At 42.5% G+C, this 17701-nt stretch overlaps 2 protein-coding genes across 3 annotated transcripts in view; one reads left to right on the top strand and one right to left on the bottom strand.

The window, feature by feature from the left end:
* Positions 1 to 4537: 4537 nt before the first annotated feature.
* NIPSNAP3A (nipsnap homolog 3A) lies at positions 4538 to 9860 on the top strand. The gene is made up of 6 exons (XM_084503471.1): positions 4538 to 4629; positions 5743 to 5950; positions 7002 to 7163; positions 8732 to 8881; positions 9278 to 9364; positions 9467 to 9860. The coding sequence occupies exons 1-6, from the start codon at positions 4555 to 4557 to the stop codon at positions 9541 to 9543; spliced, it is 759 nt and encodes a 252-aa protein (XP_084359597.1). The 5' UTR covers positions 4538 to 4554; the 3' UTR covers positions 9544 to 9860.
* Positions 9861 to 11023: 1163 nt separating this feature from the next.
* ABCA1 (ATP binding cassette subfamily A member 1) overlaps positions 11024 to 17701 on the bottom strand; it is a 91580-nt gene continuing 84902 nt past the window's right edge. For both annotated transcript variants that reach the window (XM_084503469.1, XM_084503470.1), the window contains exons 46-50: positions 16916 to 17050; positions 16059 to 16162; positions 15839 to 15931; positions 15414 to 15657; positions 11024 to 15216 (exon numbers count right to left, since the gene is read on the bottom strand). In XM_084503469.1, the coding sequence (XP_084359595.1) occupies positions 15076 to 15216; positions 15414 to 15657; positions 15839 to 15931; positions 16059 to 16162; positions 16916 to 17050 (717 nt within the window). In that variant the 3' untranslated portion in view covers positions 11024 to 15075. The remainder of the gene's footprint in view (positions 15217 to 15413; positions 15658 to 15838; positions 15932 to 16058; positions 16163 to 16915; positions 17051 to 17701) is intronic.

Genomic DNA, 17701 nt, shown 5'->3' with positions numbered 1-17701 from the left:
ATCATTTAATCGAGCTTTTAAGAAATATGCCTTCTATAAAACAACAGGGAACAAATCTGAGTGTTTTCTTCTGTACTTAATTCAAATAAACCGACTGGTCCATCACTCAGTTTGTGCTATAGGTAGTTGGGTACTTGTAAGATGAGTGGAGAACATCTGATACAGTAAAATTTGTCTCCTCCTGGTGCTGATACAAACAATGACAAAAGGTACTGTGACACCCAATATCAGGCCCAAATGTTTATGAAAATCTAGCACCATAAAGCAGCTCTCTAATTCCTTTCTAGATAGCTGTAAACCCCTGCCTTGCTCTATATCTTCTTCCCAAAGATCTAAGAGGCCAAGACAGCTGATGGACTCCACCCTGGCACGGTCAGGGGCTGCATCAAACATCAGCCCATATTCTGGGTGTGGAGTGGACAAATGCAGAGTGTGGACAGCAGGGACCTGCTTCCCAGAGAGATAAAGCACTGCACTGCCTTCTCCAGCAAAGGGAAAACATGACATCACTGACCAGAAACCTGAAGATGACTCCGTTTTGAGCATGTCCTCAGGCCCTGGCCACAAAGGAGCAGCATGGTGACTCTCACCAGTGGTAAGACAGGGATAGCACTGGTTTGGGTAGGTATTCCCATTGTCGACATGCAGCAATTAACTATATACAATGTAGATTGTTTCACTAGGATGAAGATTGCAAAGTGACTGGGAAAACCATGGAAGAAAATACTGAGTTTGGTAAACTGTTACTCAGATTTTCATATGGAACAGCTGAGAAGATGGAAATGAGAAGCTATTTACATGTACAGGTTCTGGCCTACTGGGAAGACACCAAGAGGCTACATTATATTCAGGAATGCTGTATTGTTCACAAACCAGGAAATCACTCGCTGCTTGCTCATCCAGGATCAGAACCACTGAGATGATGGGCAGCACACAGAATGAGAGATTTGTAAGAACACGGAAAGTCTGCACATTACACTTAGGCTAAATAAGCACCTTGTACACCTGTCTCAAGTTCTGCCAATGGCATGGAACTATTTAACCAGCTGTAGTTTTAAAAGAGTAGCAAGAAGCCCTATTGCTTGTACACTTGAAAATAGCCTTTCTGTGGAAAGAGCTTAAGCAGAAGGTTTCATGGAGAAAGAGAATGAAAGCTCCTTGTTTTATCCTTTACGAAAAAGGAAAATGAAAGATGTGATTCACAAATTGGAACATCCTGCCTAGTGTAATAAGGACAGGTATCGTGCTTTCTCAGTTTCAAGAAGAGCTTAGCACTGATTTGCTTTCTCTGCATGTGTTTAAGCAAACATCACAAATGAAGTTAGAGCTGCTCCTGCAAGTGTTAATGCCTTTGGTACAGATGGTTACCTTTATCTATTATCACCACCTCCAATTAGGGTATGAGAGAGATAAAAGATATTACCCAGTGCTTGCACACACTCACAGGTCATTTACATATAGATCAGACTAAAAATGTTTCCCTGTGCCATGGGAAAATGATAATCGATTAAAATGTTGCATGGAGGGAATACAACACATAAATGCAGTATAGCAACAAATCACTTTCTTGCATTTTGCCTCCATGGAGCTTTGCCTTCCACTAGTAACAAACATTTTAATAAACCATTTCTGCCTGGGGATCACTGGCAGTCACAGCGGCATGAATAGAAAACAGTATTTGATTCATCAGCTGTGGACCAAAATTAAACATTCCTAACAGGTATTATGCAGCACTATTTCTTTCACAAGATCAACACTGTCGTTCCCATATGTCCAATACTATCTGTGAGCTGCATTATGTCTGCGAAACACAGCTCCTATTCACCATTTATGGAATGGTAAACAGCCCCATAAGTAGCAAACAGGCTGGATATACAGTCCTCTCACTCTGCCACTGTGGCTCTGCATCGTCTGTTTTGAAAGAAGAATATTCCCCTGGACTTCTAGAAGAACGTAAATGAGAAAATATCAGGGAATGTGGCAAACTCATGTTTGAGGCAAAAATGTAGAGCTGAAAGAACAGCTTTCTTAACAAGTTTTTTCTTAGCCACTTCATTAGCTGAACTCACAAGCAGTTTTCTCAAAGTTATGTCTGTATAAAATCATTTGTCAAATAGTTTCAGGGAATCATTTTGGGCCCACAATGAGTTCCACTGCTGTTTATTGTACATTTTTCCTTTGCACTACATTGAACTGTTTTGCTCAAATACAAAAATCACGTTCTTCTTTCTATTCCCTGACTACACCAAAGAGGTTTAAAATCAAAGTGTCTGTTTGACCGTTCAGGTTAACAAGAACAAAACCTGCTTTTTATGACTACTTGATTCAAATCCTGGTTTCATTTCTGACAAAGAAGAAAACACATATAAAGTTGAAATGATAAAACTTTTACAAATGTAAAGGAATCTCCCAGCACAACATGGCTATGAGCAACATTTATGCAACCATATAGTAAGATAAACAAAGGAAGACCTTAAATATTATGGAATTTGCCACTCATTCCCTGCCCTCAGCTGAAATACAGTTTGTTTGTAAGTGGGAAAAAAAAAAAAGAAAAAAAAAAAAAAAGAAAGAAGAAAAAAAAAAGATCTGAAACAGGCAATTACTGCATCAGCAATCACACTTCATATGTGCTTCTGCTATAGAAACTATCAAAATGATTCATGCTGTGCTGCAAAAATGCTTTATTGTGTATCAAGCTCAGTGCTTTTAACATAAAAAATGTAACCATGGGTAACACTTGCACGTGTACTTACAACGCACAAACACACAGTGCAGATTCTTCATTTTTTCCACACCACTCTCTTAACGTGTCTGCTAAAACAACTTTTTCCTTTCTTGTTTTAATTTAGACCATCTTTTTTTCCTGGGATTGTCGTTAACAAAAATTGCCTGAAATCAAGAGAAAAACCATGAAAGCTCCACAGAGAGTAGCAAAAGCAAGGCACAAAGCCTTCACCTTAATTCCATTATTAATGATATTAATTATATTGTTATTATTGTTATTATTGTTGTTGATTTTGTTGTCATTGAAGTTGTTGTTGTTGTTGTTATTGGCTTTCACAGGCCACCCTTCACCGAAGCAGGATGTATATTTATTTGTTATTTATAATTTATCTTTATTATCAGCTGCACTGACACCAACACTCCCTTTGGGCCAGCGTTCAACCCTGCAGAGTGAGTTGGTCATCTGCTTGAGGGCAGGAAGGCCCTGCAGAGGGACCTGGACAGGATGGATTGACGGGCAGAGGCCAGTGGGATGAGGTTCAACATGGCTATGGGCCAGGTCCTGCACTTTGGTCACAACAACCCCATGCAGCGCTACGGTCTTGGGGCAGAGTGGCTGGAAAGCTGTGCAGAGGAAAAGGATCTGGGGGTGCTGGCTGATGCTTGCCTAAACATGAGCCAGCAGTGTGCCCAGGTGGCCAAGAAGGCCAACGGCATCCTTGCTTGTATCAGGAATAGTGCAACCAGCAGGAGCAGGGAGGTGATCATTCCCCTGTACTCTGCTCTGGTGAGGCTGCACCTCGAGTGCTGTGTTCAGCTTTGGGCCCCTCACCACAAGAAGGGCATCAAGGCCATAGAGCAAGTCCAGGCTGCAAAGCTGGTGAAGGGCCTGGAGCACAAGCCCTGTGAGGAGTGGCTGAGGGAACTGGGGGTGTTTGGCCTGGAGAACAAGTCCTACGAGGAGCGGCTGAGGGAGCTGGGCTTGTTCAGCCTGGAGAAAAGGAGGCTCAGGGGCAACCTTATTGCTCTCTACAGATACCTTAAAGGAGGCTGTAGCGAGGTGGGCGTTGGCCTGTTCTCCCACGTGCCTGGTGACAGGACGAGGGGGAATGGGCTAAAGTTGCGCCAGGGGAGGTTTAGGTTAGATGTTAGGAAGAACTTCTTTACCGAAAGGGTTGTGAGGCATTGGAACAGGCTGCCCAGGGAAGTGGTGGAGTCACCATCCCTGGAAGTCTTCAAAAGACGTTTAGATGTGGAGCTTGGGGATATGGTTTAGTGGGGATTGTTGGCGTTGGGTCGGAGGTTGGACTCGGTGATCGTGAGGTCTCTTCCAACCTAGAAATTCTGTGATTCTGTGATTCTGTGATTCTGAGAAGGGGAGGCTCAGGGCAGACCTCATTGCTCTCTGCAGCTGCCTGAAAGGAAGGTGTGGGGAGCTGGGGGTCGGCCTCTTCTCACAGGTGACCAGTGATAGGACCAGAGGGAATGGCCTCAAGTTGTGCCAGGGGAGGCTCAGCTTGGCAATGAGGAGCCATTTCTGCTCAGAAAGAGCAGTCAGGCGTTGGGACGGGTTGCCCAGGGAGGTGGTGGAGTCACCGTCCCTGGGGATGTGCAAGGACAGGCTGGACGTGGTGCTTGGGGACGTGTTTTAGTGGTGAAATGGATGGTACAGGGATGGACGAGGAGCTCTGGAAGCTCTTTCCCAACACTTCTGCCTCTGTTACCCTACGATTCTGACTCCCTGGTCCCACCCCCGCCCAGCGGCCGCCCCGCTCCGGCCCAGGGGCCGCCCAAGGGCCCGCCCGCCGCCGCCACCACCCGCCCGCCATGCTGACCCCGGGGCTGCTCCGCCGACCCCTGGCCGCCGCCGCCCGCCTGTGCGGAGCGCGGGGCCGCCCGCAGGTGAGGGCCGGGACGGGGCCGAGGAGGGAAGGGCCGGGCTGGGGGATATTTTTGTGGCGTGGATGGGAAAAGGGCTCGCCAGCAGCCCTCGGGAGGTTGCCAGCAAAGGGCAAGGAGGCAGGGTTTTTAGCAGCGGCTTGCTGGAAGGAAGCAATCTCTCCCCAGGCGCTTGCTGCTGGGCGTTTTTTTGTGCCAGCAATCTATAAGCTGTCAATACCGATGTAAGGCTGTAATTAGGAAGCGTGGTGCAGTAGCTGGTCGTAGATTAGTAGAAACGCGATGCAGTCTGGTGAGTGTTGGGCTGAGCAGTGCCAAGAGAGCGATGCTTTAATGCAGAGATGCAAGCTGGTAGTAACATTTTCTATTTTATGCAGTTGCACGCTGTAATTCTCAGCAAAACCAGTAATGGTCACTGGTTTAGTCAGCACTCTGCATTAAAATGTTAAATGATATGAAGAGTTAGCCACCTTTTTTTTTTTTCTTTTTTCCTTTCTTTTTAGAATCATAAATTCAATTTACATATTGAAGGCATATTAAGAAGCGTATTGCAGGGGGTGCTCATCAAGATGTCTGGTTCACTTTCGCATTCACAAGCAGCCAAGGCAAGAGCACGCCCTGCAGAGGGCAATGAATGAGTAACCTGGCAGGCAGCACTTCCCCTGCTCCCATTCCTGTCGAGCTGGCCCTTGGCTCATGTGCCGTGGCATATTTTCTGTGGCAGAGGACTGGGTCATGGAGGCATACCCTGGTGCCACTGGTTCTGGGAAGACCCCATGAGACCCCGGTGAGAAGAGAAAACCCCTTATTTTTTAATGGGTAATAATTAAACAGCTCATTTTGACAAAGGACGTGTGATGGTCCATTGCACTGCCAAAAAGAATTGCAGCAAATAGTGCACGTGGGAAGTATTTTCCCAAAGGAAAAAGTCACAAGGCACTCATGCAGTGGAGGTCATGAAGTATTCCCTCTCCCAGTCCCTATTAAACAAACAAACAAACAAAAACCAAACACCTGTGCCTCACTGTAAAACAAAACAAGAAGTCTAGAAATGAGATAGAAGGATGGTTTTCTGACTTGAGAATGTTTGTTATTTTTCTTAACATTTTCTCTTAGGTACTCGCATCGCTTGCTACAGGTCCCAGACAAAATAATGGCATTTTCTATGAAATTCGTACATACGATATTAAGCCATCGAGGATGAAGGAGTTTGTGGAACTGGTCAATAAGTACTTCCACCTTCGCACAGCTCACTCAGAGCTGGTGGGATTCTGGACTGTGGAGCTGGGAGCGATGAATAAGGCTGTCCATGTGTGGAAGTATGGTACGCTCGGCCTCCCTCTACGTGCTCCGTGTGCCAGCGAGGGGACTGCTTATGTGGCTGTTGTTTGTTGCTCTTACGATAAGTAACCAAGCATCAGAAAAAAAAAAAAAGATGTTACCGTACTGATTAATGGAAAAAAAAAAAAAAGGAAAAAAAAACCTGTAGGACAATTTTGACTTGTTGGGATGAAAGGATTACAGCTGTTCCTACAGGGTGGTCTTTGTGCCTCGCAGGTGTATGAGATGAGCTGCAGCAGAGTCCTTTTGCCTGTGGTAGGTGTCTTGCTTAGGGCCAGCTCCTGAACCACAGATGTCTTCACAATCTCAAAATGGATGGAAGAAAGTCTGAGATGTCCTCAATAAGATAATGCAGATAACTGCAGACAGTATATATGCAAGTGTCTGTATGTGTTTACACAGAATCATGCACGTATCATTGTTCAGAAATCTTAGATGAGCATGGTTCAAGTTTAGTTCAGTCACTCGCCTAAAACAGAAGAGCACCCGGTTCGTGTGGTTAGGCTCCTGAAGCTATGCTGTGCTGAGCTGGAAAGCTGCTCCACCAGCTCTGTCATCCCACATGTGTGAAGCGCTCTGTTGCTGCAGCGATGGTTGCAACAGGCTGCTGGTGCTGTAACCAGCTTCGTATGTTGTTGGAGTCAGTGCTGTCTGCCACATGCATCTGTGGTTAAGAAATGTCCTGCTTCTTAGAACTTTCTGCCCTATTCTGTTGTTCCTTTTTCTAAAAAAAAAAAATAAAAATCTGAATAGTTTCTGAGAAACTTTTTAAATGGAAAACTAAGGAAAAATAAAATTATTTTTATTTCATGATTATGTTTATATGTGTAAGGTTCAACATCCTTTCTCCTTGTCTCATCAGCCCCCGTATTAAATGTTGTTAAGTAATTAAGAAAAACTGTTACATTTTTCCTCTGAATACCAAAATACTGATATTCCTCAAAGTTCTTTCCAGTCTCTCATGCTACATCTTTCTCATACTTGCTGATGTAGCATTAAGTACGTTTTTTCATATTTTTTCCCCTTTCTTACAGATAATTTTGCCCACAGAGCAGCAGTCCGGAAGGCGCTAGCCAATGACAAGGACTGGCAAGGAAAATTCATCTCTCCAGCCCTCACCTGTATAGAGAAGCAGCACAATGAAGTTGCTTATCTGGTACCCTGGTGTCAGCTTGGGAAACCTTCAAAAGAAGGGGGTGAGCTTATCTTCTCTTTTACTGATTAAAGATACTGATGCTGACTGACTGGCTAACAAAAAACGGCTTAAAGTTTAAACCAGGTATTACACAATTTTATAACCCTTTATGTAACAAGTGCATGTAAATACACTCTGAAAGAGGTGACATAGTACAGATGAGGTAGAAAATTTTTAAGAATGGCTTTGTACTGACTTGTGTCAAACCTTTGTCAAACTTTTTGTCAAAAGCTACAGCCCCAGTTGTAAGGCTGTAAAAAGTTGTGTGAGTCACATAAACAAACATGCAGAATGACAACTCTGTACTAACATTCTGAGCAGTCATCCTGGACTCCCTTTGTCCATCTGTCAGCAAGAGGATGTTTCCTGGAAACATTTAAAAAAAAAAAAGATTGTTCCGTATCACAGAGGTTTTTCTCATTTGTCAGTTTTTATTTTATTGCTTCTTTTGCATAATTGTTTTTAAAACAAGGACCCCCAAACCTACTTTTTAAAGGTACGTATAAGTCAAGCATACTTTGTAGTTCACAGATCAGGTTTAGATGTCCTGTCCCTCACGTCCTATCTCTCCATATTTTCTTTCTTTCTGTAGCAAATGTGACCACGTGCTTACTGAGAAAAATTTGCAGACTTTGTAGTCTGTCACCTGGAATGATGTCAAATAGGCCCTGCTTTACCCCTCAGAATATGTATGCATACAGTAATCTTTGTTCTTTATTTCTGAGAGATTATGAATTTTATGCTGTGTTACAGTTGAATTTAACAGCAGTCCAGTTTTCTGTTGAAATTGGATACCTGGCTATTCTAACACTGCATTCACATTTTAACGTTTGTACTTTTTAAATCTCCAGCCTGTATTTGGAGAACAGTACCAGACAATACATTGCCATACGACAATTGTCCAGATTCGTATTAAAGTGTTAGCAAGTGTGATTTAGAGTAACTATGTGAATGGAAAGGAGGCAGGTAACATGTCTTTTAGCAAGACCAGAGTTTTTTGGGATATCGTGCTGTTTGTCTGCATACAAGGCAGATTGTTTGGCAGAGCAGAGATGGCAATCTAGTCATGGTCTGTTATTTATGACTTCAAGTCTTGATGCAACCAGCTGCCAAGATTCAAAGGTGTTTATAATGTCATAAACCAGCTCCAGAAAACATCACTAGTCTTAGAAAAGGCCACCTTGCATAGTTCAGCCATTGCAAACCTACCAAGTATAAGTATTTGTGATGTCTGCAAAGTACATTGAACTGCTCTGAATGTTCGTGCAACCATTTCCCTTTAAACTGGGCTTTGTGGGAATCCTTTTGAACCTCTGGGTCCCAGAGCTTTTATGTAGACTTCAAACAGTTCTAGTTGAAGAGCCACTTCCCTGTGCTCCTCTGGAAGCTGTGAGATGATGTGTGTGTGGGCTGGGAGGAAGGGGGCAGTTTTGTGGGCTGCCCACCCCAAATGGCAGGGAATTGCAGTGCTGGTTTCACAATGACTACATTGTGGCTGTGAAAAAATAAGAAACAGCACGTATTAAGTTTTATTTCCTTCCTCGAGGTCGTCTTTGTCGTTTCCTCCAGGTGTATATGAGTGGGTTACTTTCCAGATGAAACCTGGTGGACCAGCTCTGTGGGGTGAATCGTTCCAGGCTGCAATCAACGCTCACATCAATACAGGCTACACTAAGCTGATTGGAGTTTTCCACACAGAGTATGGGTTACTTAACACAGGTACAAGTACTGCTCACTTTCTGATAAAGATTTGGGAATGGCGACTGGGGGAGAAGGGGTGGGAAAAGTGGGAGAAACCCTTGTCCTGGCTCACAATTGGATGGCTTGATTAAAAAAAATGTCGGTATGGATCACAGAAGTCCTGTAAACAGTCCTTGAACCCAACGTTGTGTATTGGGTTATATGCTTAAGCCAGATGGTGCTCTTTTAAAAGGTTCTTAGATCTGATGTTCAAGAGTCAAACCTTTTAAAGGCTCAGCAACAGATTGTCTCTCCACATACTCGCCTGGTGAATCGTTTCTGCTAGATGCAAGGCGTGAGAGGGTGGAAAACTAGGATGTGCATATGGTATTACAACAGGAACAATATTTAGCTGCCTTTATTTGTACTTTTCAGTCCATGTGATCTGGTGGAATGAGAGCCCAGATCACCGGGCAGCAGGAAGGCACAGTGCCCATGAAGATGCCAGAGTGGTAGCAGCTGGTAAGCAATGTTGGATCTCACTGCTGGTACTTGTATGCATGCTGAGAAAAGTATTACTCCTCATTGGATTTATTTCCTAATTAAATGTGTGTTTCATTGCAGTACGGGACAGTGTCAGGTTCTTGGAGTCCCAGCACAACATGCTGATGATTCCTGTGGCATGCTCACCCCTGAAGTAACCTTCCCCTAAATGATGTGACCGATGGCAGAAAAGACAAGATGGAAGCACTGTCAGCAAGTACCGTCACATGGATTGTCATACCCTCATGAACTGTGTGGTTTGTTTTTCAGTTTACAGTGGATGGATGCAAAATGCTGATACACCAAAGAAAATTAGCAAGATCTTGCATGATAGTTTACGGTGATGTTTCTACATCTCCAGGAATAGAACATGAAAATTAGTTTTGCAGCTCTTGTAATTTAACCCCTCACTTATTAAAGCTTTTCTGTGTTTACTAGTAGGACCCACTAAGTAAAGTGTTGTTTTCCAAAGTTACAATTCAGGGTGGTATCATTTTCATAATGCACAGTGGCGACTCTTGTAATCACTGCATCATGGGTATTACATACTGTCTTAAGAATGAATGCCCCTATATCCTCGTAACACGGTTATGTTTCATCAGACATCTCATTGGGGTGCTTTATATTAATTCTTCGTAATGTAAAATTTCAGTGTGGCTACAATTGTGCCAAGGAGGTGCTGCAGTGAAGCTGGTTAGGTGGCGTTCTGATGGAGTCTGCCCTGACTACAGTCCTTTCATTTTGTATTCAGTAAGCACTTCCACAAAGCTAGCTTTGAGGAAGTATTTTAATACTTATTTAGGGTGCTAAAATTTACAATCTTGTATCTCAAATTCAGCGCATCTATACATGCTTACATTCTTTGAAATAGTGTCTGCCAGATTGTTAAAAACCAAATAAATTTGCATAAAGAATGAAATTTTAGTGTTTGCACCTCCAGCTCTTTATGGTTTTGACCTGTGATAAACCCCATTCTCCCAGGCACAGCCTTCTGCAGGTTTTGCATTCCGGTCATCAGCAGGCCTGGTAATAGCTGCTCTGGAGTCACTAAGCTGCTGTGATTTGCTGGAGTAGCAGCAGGGCAGAGGGCACACGGGGTGAGGCGTCACTTAGATTTTGTGTACAGTGAAAAGCACCCTCTGCTGAAATCTGAAGTTTATTCACTAACCTGCGATAAGCAACTGAGTTCACTTTACCGAAGTATCTTTGTGCAATCTGCCTAATGATGATTGTTGCTCCTGTCAAGTGCACTAAGGTCTCATGGAAAGCACTAGAAAAAAAATAAATAACCAAAACGGCTGCAGGTAGTTGTGCTGGTGTCCAAGCTGAGTGGATGGGATCCAGCTACTGTGTAATGGAGTGTTAACAGGTCACAGATTTTTACACCCACCAGTCTTCATCCTGTCTCCCCATGACAGAGGGACCTCTAGTGTTCTCAGGATGGACAGCAGACTAGCTCAGAGACCCCTGCCTTCTATTTTACAAATGAACTCCTAAAGGTATAAATGACTGATAAACCATCAGCACACTGATTTAGAACGTGGTCTTGTAGCAGTTAAAAGGGGGCTATTCGTTTTTCTTGAACAAGAACATGGACTAAAATGACACAAGGAATTAATAAGACTTTTTGCACACAAATGCAACAAATTACTTATATTTATTAACTGACATGAAAAAACAGCAAAGTATTACAAAAAGACTAAAATTCCATAATAAAACTATTCTATCACAAACACTTAAAGTGATGAATACTCAGAATGTTGGAGATGTACTTTATTCCAAAGTTTGTATTTTTTGTGGCACAAAAAGTTGATGAATAAAGCACACTACCCAAATTGCAGACTGAACACTATTAAGGCAGCAGAAACAGGTAATTTTAACTGGCTTCTTAAGAAGAATTTTTGAGAAGAGTGTAACTCAATGAATTTGTTGGATTCTGAAACTTTGATAGTGGGAGAAGAGGCAGTAACAGCCAACATTTTTAAATCACTTTTCCTTTCAGCAATCTGACCATTGTTCTGCTTTCATTTCTAAATTGCTGTTCAAAATCAATACGTTATTAACTTGAGGGATTGTCCTTTAATTTGACGTTAGCTAAGGTATTTCAGAGCCTTTATACACAAACATGACATTCTGCTTTGTCAGTGAAAACAGGTATCGAATAGCAAAGAGAACGAGCACTTATCAATATAGTTGCACCTTGCTGCACCTCTGTGATGGAAATATTCTGGGGTGCATGCCTGACAGATGATTTGAACATCCAGATAGGTCTGTGGTTCTTAGAAGCTCTATTTTTTTTTTCCAGGATTTATTGGAAACCTTTTTACTTAATAAATTAAGAAGCTTAAAGTAGCTTCTGCATTTCAAATCTTGGACCACCTCACTTACTTACCTGAAAATAGCAAGTGCCTCACACTAGTATGTAGGAATACTTGAACTTGCTCATCAATTATGCATGAAAGTAAGACCAGACCAAAACAGGGCAAAATGAGCTTCTAAGTAGCACTTTTCAAGGGTGTATGCATAAATGACGCTTCATAGACCAAAGGTGCCAGAACAGCTTTATTTTTTTTTACTTAATACAAGGCAATTAGAGTGCCTTTTAATACTTCACATAACAGTTATTAGCAAATACAAATATATATACTTTTTTTTTTTTTTCGCTTTTAATGAAAATGTCCATTTAAGGATTTAACTCAGAAATTTCAGTTGTGAAATCTCACTAGATTTTTGCAAAGTTAATAGATATTCCAGTGCAAAAATAGATCCCATTACAGATAGCATAAAGTGCTTGGAATGAAGGACCAACTATAATTCAGGAGGCAAGGATAAGCACAAAGTGGCGGTTTAACCATGGGGGAAAAGTGTAACAACTCTTCTGAAATACAAGTGTACTACAAAGAGGGATGCAACATTTCAACAGTAATACAGTTTAAAATAAGTTAACACCTCAGTGCAGCTTCATTATAATGAGTGGTTCATAATCATACTGTATGTGACTAGAGTGATTTTTTCCCTATGAACTGTTAATAAGGGTAGACAAATTGTTGTCTGGATTTACTCCATGACAAATCTGCATGGGAGCTGTATTAAGCTGTCTGTTCAGTATGACTACAAACAAAATGGACTGGAGTTGTGAAACAGTTCAGTTAATATCCATGTTTACTGTAAGGTTTTCATCACAGATACCAGACTACCTGTGGCAGGGTATAAGCATGACAGTCACAGGGCACAGGAACCAATAATGTCTTTTTGGCCAGCTAAGGGAAAAATAAACTATTGTTTCCTGCTTAATTAGTCACTTATATGAACAAAGAGCAAACCACAGCTCTTTTTTTTTGACCAAATCTGAATCCTCCTAGAACTTGTAGTTTTCTACGTGCACTAGATCTGTGCAGTGCAAAACGTAAGCCCTTCACTTCAGTCTCTATGCTGAGATTTTGACTCAATTCTGATTTCTAATTACGATTTCTAGCAGTGGTAAGTCTTCAATACATGCTACTTATTTCACTGATAAAATAACCTACCAGCAGCCTGCTATAGAAAAGTCATGGCTGTAGCTCAGCTGCTTGGTAGTTGTTCTGCACCTCGAAGTTTGGTGCATACTCATCCTCATGGGGGCAAGGATGCCATAAAGGTAATAACAAAGCATGTTTTAAGTGAGGTATAACAATCCCCGTTACTCTCCTTTCTATCCCCTTAGCAATATACAGATAAAAAATAATTAGTATGAAAAAGGCACTTGAGCAGAACATGTAGTAAGCTATTAACTTTATCCCAAGGTAGAACACAGCAGGGACTGGGGACTTGCGCTAAATCTTTAGCTGTCTATGTAATAAAAATGCTGAATTGGTCAATGTTACCACGTACGCCTGGAAATACGTAATCGGCCTTAAGGCTCATTCCAGCCTCCTCGCTGCTTGTTGGGCTGCTATGGGCATTCACAGAAGAAAGTGGTCCGTGACTCGTTCATGGCGGAGTAGCGTTAAAAACTAGTGCAGAACTTGTACAGGTACTTAAGGCAGAGGCACGACATACAGGAATAGCCCAGGAACTACTACACTTGGGTTCAAACCACATACTGAACCTATTTCTGAACTTTGTAAAAGCAAGACAGAAGGGCCCGTAAGCTTATTAACAAAAGCACACTCTCCCACAACTGTTCTACAGGATGAACAAGAATTGCTTGTTCTCACCACATCATCTCCCCTCTATTATTAATCTGTCTTTGTAAAACTTTAAAAACTCACTGATGCAATTTGTAGCACTACTACTTTGAACTATCTTGTTCAAGACGATTTTTTAATGAAGCAGTTTCTTGCATGAACAAGGGTGTGTTCTCCAGTTAGGGATCACCTAATGACTGAAACTATACTGCACAACAGAAGTACAAACTTGCACATTAATCTAACATTATATTAGCTTCAAACAGGGAAAACTTTAGGTCAACAACTTGCAGTAATTCCAGATACAGGTTGATTGCAAGAACGTGGAACTCGCCAAGATCATGAACATAGCTATCACTGAACAGAGAACGAGAGCACAGCATTGCAGGCATAATGTAAAGAAATACTGTGGCTACAAAGATCAAGTGAAAGCACTTTCAATCCCTAATTATGCTACCTACTTATTTAAAGTCATATAAATAATACTGTTAAAAAAAAAAAAAAGACCTACATTTCTAGTTTTATCTGGCAAAGCCAGAAATGGCAACACTTGTGCTAAGCAATAACTTTAGTTGATGGGTACCTTTCTGGTGCAAAGCAGGGGTTAAAGAGCAGACGTTACATATCTGAGTGACGTATCATGATTTAGAACTTGCTCTTGGTATTAGCAGCTTGTACAACTACTGAGTTTGCTGCTGTGGTCAGAACCCTGCTTCTCACCCACTCCCTTCTGCTAGGTGTTCATGCAGCTGCTGCAGTATCTCGAAGGAGCAGGAGAGTACTCAGCTACACAAAAACCTAGTCGGAGTAGGTTACTGGTTGTGATGCTGGTGGGACAATCCTGTGCATTTGTAGGGTTCACAGTTCTACATATCCCCACCCTCTAAAACAGATGTATGGATATGATGGCCCATCTCTTGCCATCCCATCTGCACAGCACTGCTTTGTGGCCCCAGATTTGTCACCGACTGACCTACACCAGTCTAGGAAAAGAAGCTGGTCAGGTAAGTTTTTACAAATTCAGGCCACAAGGCTGGCAACTTTCCTTGCCACCGACTGTCCCAGTGCATTCATTGCCAGCAATGGATGTAGCACCAGGGAATTCCCACTCCTGACATGCATGTTTTCAAGAGTGAAACATGCATGTCTTTAGAATATCAATAAATAACCACTGGCCATGATTCCTCAATGAACAGTTTTTTGCAACCCTAGTAAAACATACTGTACAGGACAAGATACAGTATGGATGAAAGCCCGCAGCATCTGGTGGGTGCTTTACCACAGCTTCACAGAGTTGTACTGTAAATGAGCTAAATTCAAGTCTTTCACTTAAGAACAGTACAAGACGACTCCACGAGGCACTGCCCCTAAAATGGAATTTTGTTTTCATTGCATTGAATTGCATTGCATTGAATGGTTATCAGTAGAGTGTCCAGTTTCTCTCCCTCTAGCTTCTTTGGGAGTAACCTATCCCCAGGCAAAGGAAGTTTGCATTCTGCTCATCACTTCTTGGCTGAAATTGGCTCACACACAACTTTCTTTTACCTTCTCATCTTGCAGAAAGGAATTAAGGATTGCAATGTCTACCACAGTTTGGTTTTTGTGCAATGACAGGTCCTTAGTGTGGTCGTCGTCACTTTGGTCCTTAGCAAAATTTACAAATACCTGCAAGGAAGAAGGCCATGTGTAACGTCAGTCTCGATTTTTGTTAGTTCAGGGCCCTTTATACACTGGGCTTTCAGGACTATAGCTGGGATTCAGTTCTACAGCTTGCTGAAATGCCCTTACAAGACAGGACTGGAAAATTGGTAGATTTATTCCTACCTCTGCCAATTTTGGCACACTGGCTACTAAAAACTTACTTGGTCAAGTGTGGTCTGAGAAACGGAGTAGTCTTCTATGTGGAGTCTCTTTTTGTTCTGGGAGAGAATACTGAATATTCTGGCCAGGGACGATGGTGAGGAGGGAAGCTGGTACTGCAGCATATTCCGATGCTTTTCCTTTAGGACACTTCCAGGGAAGGCATGCCCAAAGAATTCCTCAACAGGCTTCAGGTCTGGGTTTGCCCCTGCAATGCGCACCACGATCGTGTAACCGTCTCCAAACCTGTAAACAAGAGGGCCAGCAGAGCAATTCACATCAGTGGCTTTGAAACAGATGTGCAGCTTAAAATTCAGCAGCTGTTCCCATAGCCAGAAAAGCAATGGGAATGCTGCATGAGGGATTAAGTCTGACAGTATGTCCCTAAAAATGCATACTGTGGTGGAAGTCAAAAGAAAATAGCTACCTGTTCTTTAGATGCTGGACGCTGCCCAGGCACCTGAATCGCCCATTGACCATTATCGCCATTCGAGTGCACAAGGCTTCGCATTCTTCCATGCTGCAGAAAGAATTAACTTCCTTAGCACTGTGAGAAGTGCTGCGGGGCAGAGCAGCTGAGCGTAGCTTTGCATCCAGCCCCAGCAGATGCAGTAGCGGTGGTGTGATACAGTTGACTTGCTACTTGCCTGTGAGATGTAAGCACCACTGATCTCCCCTCTTTGATTACACTCAGAGCACAGTTCCACAGGAAACGACGTGCTTTGGGATCCATCCCTGTTGTTGGCTCATCCTGCAAAATACATAAAAAAGTAGGTTATGCTGTTCCGTTCCACCAACAAACGCCTCATGTCTGACATGACCTGGCCATTCTGATTATGCTTATTGGAAAAGCTGAAAATAACCAAGTTTGACTCATTTTTTAAAACGAGAAAACAATTTATACTCAAAAAGATGGTTGCTAATTTAAAATTTGAAGAACTAAGTGCTGTTTATTTTGCAATTATAATATGTTGAAATAGTCAGTTCTAAACAAGTTAAACTTAGCTAGCTCAAATTTAAATAGAGCAGTAGACTACTTCTTTCTATACTATGAACTTTACTAATCCTAAGGTTTATTCTTCATTTTAATCTAAAGACTCCTAAAACATTTATTTCCAACTTTCATTGAATTATTAAAAACACAGGACTGATTCTCCTAGATGGAAAGATTTGCTTGTGCCCAAAAACTATAAAATGCTGCAAAGTCATAATTTTTTGTAGGTATAGAAATCTTTGCAGCAGTGGTCAAGATGCTACAGCAGTCAGTAGCCTGGCATCGTGTTTGAGACCCACATTTCCCCAGTGATTTTTCAGAAACAGAAGCCAGGAGGCACGTTACAGTTTTAGCCTACATTCAGAGAGGGAAATAAAGATTCTCTGGTTACATTTAAGTGACTGATGACATATTCAGACATTAGTTGGTCATGAAATATTCAGCCTTCATCTAAGCCCGATTTCTCTGTTTTCAGAGGAAAATATTAACAAGCAAAGCTTGCAAACTCACCAGAAATACCACAGGTGGCCCTCCAATGAGGGCAATTGCTGTGGAGAGCTTGCGCCTGTTCCCTCCACTGTAATTGCCTGCATATTTTTCTCCATATTTCACAAGGCCCAGTTTCCGAATTGCCCATTCACCAACCTAAAAGAGACAGCACAACACCTTCTTGAATTGAGCACAGCTACATTTACACAGTGAGAGTTTCTTTACAAGCTTTAGCTTCAGAGTGATTTTTCAGAAGGGCCCTTATCTGATGCTCCAACCTGGCACGGATCTAGGTTTTGGAACACCAGGTTCACCTTCAGATCAGAAAATATAAAACCCTGCTTCTGGGAGCCCAGGAAATCCAATGGCTGCACCTCTTAGTCAGTACAAAATCATGGAATATTCTGAGTTGGAAGGGACTCTCAGAGATCATTGAGTCCAACTCCTGGCTCCACACAGGACAAATGAAAAATTAAGCCATATTTCAGAAAGCACTGTCCAAACACTTCTCAAACTCCAGCAGGCTCAGTGCCATGACCGCTGCCCTGGGGAGCCTGTCCCAGTGCATGAAGCAAGCACACACTTCAGCATCAGCTGAGCATCGGCACAGGATAAGATGATGCTGCCCAAACCATCAGATACAGATGTCCTGCAGCAGTCCCTGTTCTGCAGAACCCAGGACACAAATGGTGAAAGCTGCTGACAACCCAATGAGCCAGTATTGAACAGGGTGCTGCACAGCACTGGCAGCTGTCAGTATATGCCTAAAGACTGTTAGCGTAAGCTTATGTGTGAACGCTGAAACAG

Source organism: Aythya ferina (genome assembly GCF_964211825.1).
Source record: "Aythya ferina genome assembly, chromosome: Z".
Taxonomy (NCBI): Eukaryota; Metazoa; Chordata; class Aves; order Anseriformes; family Anatidae; genus Aythya; species Aythya ferina.
Note: the sequence above shows the minus strand (reverse complement) of the source record. Positions and strands in the feature narration are given on the sequence as shown.

Bases quoted from the DNA above. Each gene is read 5' to 3' on its own strand.
- NIPSNAP3A (XM_084503471.1), top strand. From the start codon at position 4,555: ATGCTGACCCCGGGGCTGCTCCGCCGACCCCTGGCCGCCGCCGCCCGC. The intron at 5,951-7,001 runs GTACGCTCGGCC...CCTTTCTTACAG, and splicing joins TGTCCATGTGTGGAAGTATG to ATAATTTTGCCCACAGAGCA. The intron at 7,164-8,731 runs GTGAGCTTATCT...CGTTTCCTCCAG, and splicing joins GAAACCTTCAAAAGAAGGGG to GTGTATATGAGTGGGTTACT.